This window comes from Nicotiana tabacum, chromosome 2 (assembly GCF_000715075.1).
Source record: "Nicotiana tabacum cultivar K326 chromosome 2, ASM71507v2, whole genome shotgun sequence".
NCBI classification, from domain to species: Eukaryota; Viridiplantae; Streptophyta; class Magnoliopsida; order Solanales; family Solanaceae; genus Nicotiana; species Nicotiana tabacum.
In genome coordinates this window covers 21,007,122-21,018,612 of record NC_134081.1, presented here as the reverse complement: position 1 = coordinate 21,018,612, position 11,491 = coordinate 21,007,122, and the positions used below count along the sequence as shown (strand labels likewise).

The 11,491-nt window shown below is 38.9% G+C and overlaps 1 protein-coding gene across 1 annotated transcript; it reads left to right on the top strand.

Moving 5' to 3' along the window:
- The first annotated feature begins 8,231 nt into the window (after positions 1 to 8,231).
- Positions 8,232 to 11,210, top strand: LOC107806085 (uncharacterized). Its single transcript, XM_016630200.2, has 7 exons — positions 8,232 to 8,593; positions 9,262 to 9,438; positions 9,517 to 9,666; positions 9,991 to 10,092; positions 10,176 to 10,246; positions 10,345 to 10,412; positions 10,685 to 11,210. Exons 1-7 carry the CDS (start codon positions 8,378 to 8,380, stop codon positions 10,924 to 10,926), a joined length of 1,026 nt encoding a protein of 341 aa, XP_016485686.1. The 5' UTR covers positions 8,232 to 8,377; the 3' UTR covers positions 10,927 to 11,210.
- The last annotated feature ends 281 nt before the right edge of the window (positions 11,211 to 11,491 follow it).

Sequence of the window (11,491 nt, the reverse complement as noted above, 5' to 3'; positions counted from 1 at the left end):
TACGTGAGTAAATCAAGATGTCATCAATGAAGACAATAACAAAGGAATCAATATAAGGCCTGAACACCCGGTTCCTCAGATCCATAAGTTCTGCTGGGGTAGTAGTCAAGCCGAAGGACATCACTAGAAACTCATAATGGCCATATCTAGTACGAAAGGTCGTCTTCGGAACATCTGAGTCCCGAATTTTCAACTGATGGTACCCTGACCTCAAGTCGATTTTAGAGAACACCCTAGCACCCTTCAACTGGTCAAACAAATCATCGATACGCGGCAACGGGTACTTGTTCTTGATGGTAACCTTGTTCAACTGGCGGTAATCAATGCACATCCGCATAGTCCCATCTTTCTTCTTCACAAATAACATTGGTGCACCCCAAGGTGATATACTTGGCCTCACAAACCCCTTTGCTAACAACTTCTCAAGCTGCTCCTTCAACTCCCTCAATTCTTTCGAAGCCATACGGTACGGTGGGATAGATATAGGTTGGGTGCCTAGAGCCAAATCAATACGGAAATCAATATCACGATCTGGAGGCATGCCTAGAAGGTCATAAGGAAACACATCGGCGAACTCCCGGACTACTGGCACTAAATCAATCGCCGGAGACTCTGCGGTGGTGTCCCGAACATAATCTAGATAAGCCAAAAAACCCTTCTCGACCATATGTCGAGCCTTCAGGAAAGAGATGACCCGAGTAGCTGTACTAACCAAGGAACCCTTCCACTCCAATCTCGGTAATTCTAGCATCGCTAAGGTAATAGTCTTGGCATGACAATCAAGTATGGCGTGATATGGGGATAACCAATCCATGCCCAGAATGACCTCAAAGTCGATCATATCAAGCAACAGAAGGTCCGCTCTAGTTTCGTAACCACAGAATATGACCACACAGGACCAGTAGATCCGATCCACAACCAAAATATTGCCCATAAGAGTGGACACATAAATAGAAGTACCCAAGGACTCGCGAGGAATATCCAGAAAATGAGAAAACATAGATGACACATATGAATAGGTAGACCCTGGATCAAATAACACCGAAGTATCCCTACTGCATACGGAAATAATACTTGTGATTACGGCATTTGAGGCTGATGCATCTGGTCTGGCTGGAAAAGCATAGAATCTGGCTGGAGCGCTGGGGGGCTGACCTCCGCCTGACTGAACAGTAGTTGACTGGCCTTCCCCTGCCTGGCCTCCGCCTCTAGGATGGCCCCTGCCAGCCTGCCCTCCACTGGTGGACGGACATCCGGTGCTATAATCATGGGCTGCTGACCCTGTTGCACTATCTTGCCCTGAAGCCTGGGGCAGAATCTCATGTGATTGAGATTTCCGCACTTGAAACAGCCCCTCGGTGCGATGATATACTACCCTGATGTCTGACCCTAATGGCATGTAGACCCACTGGAAGAAGCCTGAATAGTCGGTGGGCGGTATGAACTCTCCAGCATGGCACTAAAATAAAAGCTGGAAGAACCCTGGAGGGCTGGTGGGCGGTAAGAACTCTCTGGTATGGCGCTAAAATAGGGGTGCGTTGGAGCACCTCGAAGAGGTGGTGGTGATGAATATGGGGGCATGCTAGGCTGGCCCCTCCCAAACTGACCTCTGCCCCTAGCCGGGGCATCTCTAAACACTCTAGAGAAACGGGCCCTCTTGTCCTGCTGCATCTCCCTCTCTGACGGTAGCCCTCAATCCTCCGAGCAATCTCTACTACCAGTTGATAAGAAGTCCCCATCTCAACCTCTCGGGCCATATTGGCCCTAATACCGGAGTACATCCCCGCAACAAGCCTCTGCACTCTCTCTGCGTACGTAGAAAGTATCATAAGTGCATGGCGAGACAACTCAGAAAACCTCGCCTGATAGTCGGTCACTGACATCTGATCCTGCTCAAGCTGCTCAAACTGATACCGCAACTCTTCCCTCTCGGAGAGTGGAATATACCTGTCCAGGAAAAGCTGTGCAAATTGGCCCCAAGTCATGGGAGGAGAAACCCGCTGGTCTGCCAAGAAGATAAGACTACCACCATCTACGAGCCTTGCCCTCCAGCTGAAAAGTAGTGAAGTCAACCCCATGAGACTCCAGTATCCTCATGTTGTGAAGTATGTCCCTGCACCTATCAATGAAATCCCAGGCATCCTCATGACACTCGCCTCCGAAGACAGGAGGGTGTAGCCTAGTCCATATGTCCAATAACTTTTGTGGCTCGCCGGCCGTAGCTGGTCTAGGATCAGGCGCAGCTGCTGCTACTGGCTGGGCTCCGGCCACGGGTAGTGTACCCGGGGTCTGATATACTGCAGTTACGTGCCCATGAGCCTGAGCAGTAGGGGTTTGTGCTCCTCCTCCTGCCTGAGATGTGGCAGTGTCCGCTGGCAATAAACCAGCCTGGGTCATAGTGTCCATGAACCGCATCATACGGCCCATGACCTCCTGAAAGCCCGGTGCTATCATGAAATCTACCGTGGCTAGCTCTGCGGCAGGTACCTCGCCCTGCTCCTCAATAATGGTATCTTCCACTGGATTCACTAGTGGTGCTACTGGGGCAGCTCTGGGACACCCTCGTCCCCTACCTCGGGCTGGTGCCCTCCCTCGGCCTCTGTCTCGGCCTCTAGCAATGGGGGGAGCAGCCCCTCCCGGATCTGGAACATCCATCGTACGTGTCCTCACCATCTGTGAGAGAATAGAAGAATGAAATTTAGCATACCATCAACTGCACGATAGGAGATGAATAATAAGTAGTTTTCTAACACCCGATAGCCTCTCAAAGATAAGTATGGACGTCTCCGCACTGATCCTCAAGACTCTACTAGGCCTGCCCATAACTTGTGAGACCTACGTGAACCTAGTGCTCTGATATCATATTGTCACGACCCAACTCCATGTCGGGCCGTGATGGCGTCCAGCACCGTTACTGGACAAGCCAACAATGAACAACTTAGTGATTTCCCATTTTTGTTTATTAAGAAATTCCAACAGTTAGCTTTACTTACATAAGCATTTGATAAATAACGGATTTTTAAGGCAAACAAACGAAAACATCTAAGAGCAGTTATAACTATTGAACTACAACCCAAAAATCAAAGTCTACTAATACGTGCCAAGATCTAGTGTCACAAGTGTGTGGGCAATTAGTAGAATATACAAATGATGACTATCCTACTGTCTGAAACAGAATAGACAGGTAAAAACAAAAAAGAAACTCTGGCATGCTGCTGAACGGCTCAGAAGGGGGGGCAGTTCACCGTGAAGTCTCGGTCCAATATCAGATATGCGCGCCGGGCTAGTAACTAGATGCACCAGCCTCAGATCCTGTACAATTAAGTACAAAATCGTAGTATGAGTACATAAAAAATATGTACCCAGTAAGTATCCCGCCTAACCTCGAAGAAGTAGTGACGAGGGGTCGACTTGAAACTTACTAGGGCCAATAATAATGTAATTAAAGTGTTATGCTAAGTATAGATATCATGAATAATACTGACAGTTCAATAACGGGAAGAGACAAGTTCTTCTTTCAAAATTAAAATTTCAATTTCGGTCATATCATTTAACAACTTACATTTCAAGGCATTTAAGCAGTATAAATCACGAAGAGTTCCAAATAATTGACATGCGCAATTATGCCGAGGTCGTACGATCCGGTCCAACATAATATTAAATTGTGAACTGTCGGAGGGTCGAACGGCGCGAACCATATATGCATCTATTTACTACCGAGGCGCTCGGCCCCGATCCATAAATAACAATTTATTTTCAAGGAAACACACATTTCCCATTTACAGTCAAGTATTTCATACAAATCCTCAAGTAAGTGAGTATAACCTTCTATAATTATTCTATCAACTTCCAGCATGACTTAAGTCATTATTTTAGCAAGTAAGGATGCAAGCATTTCAAATATAGTATGATACGGGTCCTAAACTACCCGGACGATAACATGATAGTAGCTACGTACGGACTCTCATCACTACCTACGTACGTAGCCCCCACAGATAGGTACAACCATTTATTTAATTCACCTATGGGGTTAAATTCCCTCTTACAATGTTAGAACGAAGACTTACCTCGTCTTAAAGCCTACTTCCCAATTCAAGAACGCGCTCAAACTTTCGAATTTGACCCCAAACGACTCGAAGCTAGTCAAACATTACATAAACTAATCAATCTATGCTCAAAAGTTCATAATTCCACCATTTAAGTGATTACCCAACCCAAATTGCAAGATTCCTAAAATTCACCCGCGGGCCCACATGCTCGGATTTCAAAAATTGTTAAAGAAAGTTATTACCAATAACCTTAAGAACATAAATAGATGATTTTTACTAAATTCCATAACAAATTTTGTGGTTAAATCTCATTTTTATCAAAAACCTTGATTTTCACATACACCCATAATTTTCACTAATTTACATGTTATAATCTACCTATAAACTATGTACTTAACTCACATTAAGTAGAAATTACTTACCTCACCAAGCTAGGTCGAAATCCCCTCCTTCAAAGCTCTCAAATCACCTAAGGGTGAGAGAAAATATGATAAAAATGGCCTAAGTCCGTATTAAATGAACCCTCATTGCCCAGCGACTTTCTTACCTGCGGTGCCTTGGCCGCATATGTGGTCTTGCACCTGAGGCAATTGCCTCGCCGTGCGTTTTCCCTCACCTGGCTAGTCTCCGTATCTGCGGACAGAAGGGCCGCTCCTGCGAGCCTAGTCGCACTTGTGACCACATCTCTTACACCTGCGGTCACGTAGGTGCGCCCAATCTTACGCATCTGCGGTTCTTGGGCTGCTCTTGATCTCACGTTTCTGCGGCTGGCCAAGCGTAGGTGTGATTATGACAGAACCTTGATGTTCAGCTATTGCTTCCCAAATCCAAACTTGGTGCGAGCCTCATCCGATTGATACTCGGGGCCCCGTCCGAATATACCAACAAGTTGGGAATTATAAAACGGACTCGCTCGAACTCTCGGGATGCCTGAAATAACACTAAAACTAAGAATCGCACCCCAAAACCAATTGAATCAAACTTAAGAACTTCAAGTTCTTCAATTTACTTCCAATGCGCCGAAACGTAATTAAACAACTCGGAATGATACCAAATTTTACGTACAAGTCTTAAATGACATTGCGGAACTATTTTCGGACTCAAAATTCTATTTGGACCTCGATATCACCAAAACCCGCTCCAAACCAAATTTAAAGAACTTCAAAGTTCTTCAAGAACCAACTTCCACTACTAGGCACCAAAACGCTCCCGGATTATCTAAAACCCGATCCGAACATACGCCCAAGTCCGAAATCACCATACGAACCTATTGGAACCGTCAAATCCCGATTTCAAGGTCGTTTACTCAAAATGTTGACTGAAGTCAAACTTAGCCTTTTAGGCCAACCTTAAGGAACCAAGTGTTCAACCCAAACTCTTCCAAATCTCAAACCAACCATACCCGCAAGTCATAAATCAGTAAAAATAAGTACGGGAGGTCGTATTTAGGGGAACGGGGTTCTATCAAGTAAAATGACCGGTCGGGTCATTATATTAGTTTCAGAAGACGAACGTTGAATTCATGGGTAAGAATATACTTAGAAGCACATTGACCAATATCATAATTTTTGCATGTATGACGTTATTGTCAAAACTTCTATATACCATATGTGTGCTATTACATAAGCTATTCGGCGTATTTAGGTTTTTCAGTAGCATGACGGGCAATTTTTCTTCAAAATCAACCTATATACAATGGAAGATCAACTTAGTCTAATATATATACGGTGACACTAACATACGTAAGAAATAATAAACTTACCAACAAACATGTATGGAAGAAGGCCGTTTGGTATTAAAGTATTTAAGCATTCTTCTTGGTAGTAATTATTGGTATGATTTTCTGCTGAGTCAAAAACATGAAAACATTTTGTTCTTACTATAAAATCTCGCAATAAACCTTTTATTTAGTTGATCAACATATTTATTTCTGCTAGCTAAAATATCTTTTAATTTCTATCATGCGATTTGCACAAACTACGTTTTAATCTAATGATAGAAATATTTCTCTTATTAAATGCACTACTACTACCATTGGGATCGATAACCAAGTGTTCAGGGTGAACCAAATCATCTTTTATTGGATGCTCTTATTCGTTTCCGACACGAAGCCAGAAGACATTGAATAGTGGATCTGTTCTTACTTTAAATTTCTTATCAGTTGAATCTTTTTCATTTGAGGCCAGAAGTATAACTTTGGCAAGCTAGCTTTTACAGTCTCTGCTTTTGTCGATTTTGGAACTGCTGGTAATACTTGACATAAATTACCTCCCAAACCATTAATATTTTATCAAATGGTTAATTAATATTCAATATATCTCTAGAACTTCGTTTGACACTTAGCCATAAGTGCTTCATCCCATATTATCAATTTTGCTTTCCTTATAAATTTAGCATCATTACTCTGCTTTGATATATTTGTGATGGTTATTTACGTTGTTTGAAAAAGTATATCAAATCTAAAATGGGTGGGCTCACAATAAAATCGTTGTTGGTACACCACTTGCTATTATTGCTAACAGTGTCATACCTCTTTATATGGTATTTGCAAGTAATGCATGACATAGAAATATTGTTTCGATTCCACCCGAGGCATCTACAAAGAATAATCCCATTATAGCAGAGTCGACTCTTTATAATATAGTCTTGAAAACTTACTCTTGTTTAGGATTTAGCTTTGCTTGTGCTTCCTCAAACACTTGTATAACAATTTGATTCTTAATAGTATATTAACCTTTTTACTTTGTGTTCTAACGCTCTTTTATGGAATACATTTATGTACCCTAAGATTTATTTTTAACTTGAATAAGAATTTTACTCATGTGATGAATTTAAAAAATAATTGAATTGGATTCTCTTGCTAAAAAATTAATTAAAAGATTTAATTATTTGATTTTAACATAAAAAATAATTTATTCTATTTTGATTCAGATCTTAATATTAGTTCATCTCTTGTTTTGAATATTTAATCTTAATTATAATTTTATCCACCATAAATTTTATTTTCAAAGAGTAAAAGATTGATATGACATTTCACTAGTCTTAATTATAATATCTGTAGAATCATTAGTGGTATTGACTCTTACCAACTATTTTTTTTTCTCTTTCTCACACATTTATATTCTTAAATATTTCTTAGTTGTTGTTTAATAATTGAATATTTTTTAATATTACACAAAAAATTGATTAAAAAAATATTATTTGAGTAGGAAAATAATTCAAATATAATATAAAAGTATATTATCGTGGGGGTATTTTTTTCTCAATGTCAACTCTTTATGCAGTCCATTTAATATAACTTTTTATTTTGGTATTGGACATTATGGAGTGGTAACGTATTGCCAATATGGAGGATTCTGATGAAATTAATTTTATTAAACCTTCCTACATATTTTTAAGAAGAATTTAATAGACAAATTTTATTAATTTTAAAATATTAAATATTAAAAATTAGCATAGAAGGTATTATAGTACGAAAAATAAGTTATTGCAGTTATGCCCTTTCCCTATGAGTTATTTCGTTTAATATTTTAGGGCTATTTTGGTATATTAATATTGTATTTATACTTTTATAATATTATAGGCTCTCCTTTTTTTAAATGAATTTAGACAATATAATACATTCTCAAATTAAATTAGTAATAGGACATTATAATACGTTTTCAAATTAGATTAGTAATAGGAATTTTAAAAAAGTATATCCTAAAAGTAATAGGATTACATGACTAAAAATATTTACTTCTTCAATTTTATATGAATTAGACAGCTGAAAAGTAATTATACTAATATGATTCCTAAAGGTAATCATGTAGGATTCCTAACGTGTAGTATTATATCCTAAAACTAATAGGATTATAAGGCTAATATATAAAATTCTACTTATGTTCTTTTATTATGAACTATTATGCTTAACATTATAAGGTTATTTTTGTAAACCGACGTTGTATTTATGCTTTTACAATAATATTGATGATAGATATAGATAGATATGTATAAGTACAAAACGATCCCTTTTGTCAATGGGTCTTTTACATCCCGAATTCACAATGGGCCTAGTTTAAGCAGCCGTCTTTAAAGTCCATCAGAAAAAAATAAGCCCAAGCTAAGCAGACGCAAATAAAGAAAAGCATAGAGAGATCAAGAAAAGAATATTCCCCTAAAAGAAATGGAAAAAGTATTTACAACAACATAGTTTCTCATAAAACAAAGAGTACCGCTTTCAAACCAGCTTGGGTTTTCCCTAGGGTTTAACCAATATCAGATGATTCAAGAAAAAAAAATTGAAACTTTAACATAAAGAAGCAATCTTCTTTTCAATTGGATCAAGAATGGAAGCAAGAGTAGGAGTGGAGGGTGGTGCGAGGAAGTTTTTACAACAACCCCAAAAGTCACAACAACATCACCATTATCACACACAACAACAACAGCAGCCACAGCCTCAACCTCAGATTGGTACTGTCCCTCAGCTTCTTGCTGGTGGCATTGCTGGTGCTTTCAGCAAAACCTGTACTGCTCCCCTCGCCCGCCTCACCATTCTTTTTCAGGTAATTTTTCTTTTTCCAAAGACACCCGATTTCTTTGATATGTATTTTCCTTTCTCTTTCTTCTAAATTGGCAACTAGGGCTGTATGAGTCTTCTATATGTTGAATTCGGGTCCATTTCATTCTTAGTTTAAGATTTTAAAAGGCAAAACAAAATTAGGTTACATGTAAAATGGAGTTAGCAGAATGAATCAAAAGAGGAAAGACTTTATTGGCTGATTTGGACAGAGGGATAAATAATTGGTGATATGGGGTAGAATAGGTCAAACTGTTCCATTTCTTAGGAAATGGAAATTAGACCTATGTAGGTTTGAATTGAATGGTTTGATATTGGTAGTATAATTTGGTTAATGTGTGAGTTGCAATATAGTCGTGTGAGGGATGAGAAAATCTACGTGTGCATTTAATTAATTTTATTTAGTTGAATGCTTCTGTTTTCTGATATTTTCTTAAATATGTGCTATGCAATATCTAAAATGTTTGCAGTTGCTTGTTTTGGTTCGTTTCGGGACTTATCGTTGGCTTGAACTGCTTAAGATTAACTAAAATAAAGTAGTAGTAAAACTTTAGAGCTTCGATTTATTGGAAAAACAAATTACAGCGATGTTTCAACAGTTCTTGTCTTTCGATATCCCTTTCAATTCATTGTTTGAAAATTTTCAATTATTAGGTTCAAGGTATGCATTCAGATATAGCAGTATTAAGCAAGCCCAGTATATGTCGTGAGGCATTGCGAATAGTCAACGAAGAAGGATTCAGGGCTTTTTGGAAGGGGAACTTGGTCACTATTGCTCACAGGCTACCGTATTCCTCAGTCAATTTCTATTCTTATGAACGCTACAAGAGTGTGAGTATATAACTGTGCCTATATAAAGTTTGGCAGGAAATATTTGTCATCTCTTCTGAAAATTATTACATTTGGCAGATATTGAAAACAATTCCTGGTCTGGATGGTAAAGGGGGAAATGTAGGTGCGGATATCTTTGTGCACTTTGTTGGTGGTGGATTGGCTGGAATAACAGCAGCTGCTGCTACCTACCCATTGGATCTTGTCAGGACAAGATTAGCTGCACAGGTATAAGTATGTCACAGTATTTTCTAGGTTCCGTTGATCAATTGAACAGTAGAGCAGGGTATACTAGTTATATCCTCTCTAAATCATATCTTGGTTTCTTATAATGTTTAATTAGTGGAGCATCATGCTGTTGTTGTTCTTAGACTATACTTAGATGGTTGAGGGACAATACACGATTCAAATGTCATGCTTCCTATCTGTTGTACTTGTCTCTATCTGTGTGGGCAACAAAAATGTTGTGTAGCTTTCACTCTGATTGACTAGATTGTGGCTTTTTATTTATTCCACAAATGTGACAAAGCATTTCATTTAACTGGTTTGCAGAGGAATGCCGCATACTATCAGGGCATCTGGCATGCTCTTCGTACCATTTGCAGAGATGAAGGCGTTTTTGGGTTGTACAAAGGGCTTGGTGCTACATTACTGGTCTCTGCTATTGATCAATCCCTGTCTTCATCCGAAAAAGAAAAAGTATTTTACGATGCTAATTAGGTGTTTGCTCTTTGCAGGGTGTTGGACCTAGTATAGCGATAAGCTTTTCTGTCTATGAGGCTTTGAGATCTTACTGGCAGACTCAAAGGTAAGTACCACGACATTTTGATAGTCTACCCTATTGGTAGACATCCTGTCATTCTTGACTAAATGTGATCTTGTCTTTGATTTTCTGTTTTCTCTCAGGCCCGATGATCCTACTGTTGCAGTCAGCCTTGCTTGTGGAAGTCTTTCAGGAATTGCATCTTCCACTGGTGAGTACTTTGTATCAATAACTTTAGCTTATTTTAGTACAATAATTTTCTTATTCTTCGCTGTCCATTTTTCGGCTGAAAACTATGTGGCTATTTGTGACCATTTAGTGAAGACTGCTAGTATAGCTATCCGATTTGACTTTGCCTGGATTAGGGGGTACGAAAAAATGAATTTTTGGAGGATTGCGACTTGGTTATAAGTGAAACTACATACGTATTTGAATGAAAATGCAGTTCTTAATTCCTCTATTGTAATTCTTGATAATGTGCAGCAACTTTCCCTTTGGATCTTGTGAGGCGAAGAAAGCAGTTGGAAGGAGCAGGAGGACGTGCACGTGTGTACAACACTGGCATAATGGGGATATTTAAGCACATAATCAAAACTGAAGGCTTACGTGGTTTGTACAGAGGGATAATGCCCGAGTACTACAAAGTAGTTCCCAGTGTGGGAATTGTGTTCATGACGTACGAGACACTGAAGAAGCTTCTATCTCAAGGGCCTTTCGATTCTTGACGTTTTTCAGTTCTGCACTCTTCCAGTTTTCCGATAAAAAGCCACACAAGGTATCAGTTTTGTTTGAGTTACTAGTTAGGAAGAATTGATAAGGTAATTAGTATTAATTAAAAGAGAAAACATTCACATGGTAGCAAATTTTGTGGTTGCTGCTGTTGGACTTGCCTTTTGTTGTATAGCCATTGAAGTCCCACATAATTGTATCTCTATATATTTAGGATGGTTAATTCTTAGGATTGTATCACCCTTACAGTTTTGTTTGTGGGAACCTTTTTTTATTTTCATTTTTTTCCTCTCCATTTTATCTAGTGCTTCCTTTTGGCAAAGTTTAGTCAAACGTCTGAATCCCTTTAAAATATTTTTAAGGACAGTGGTGTGTATTGCTTGGCAATTGTAATAAGAGAGGACTCAAAGTTGGTTATTTTATGCACTTGGTTGCATGAAGCCATTTGTTTATATACACCATTTGATTCTGGAATTCTTGTGACTCTCAAAATTACCTGAATCTGAAATTATCCAATTTATTCAACTAGTAGGAAAAAATATCACCAACTATTCTTTTGTC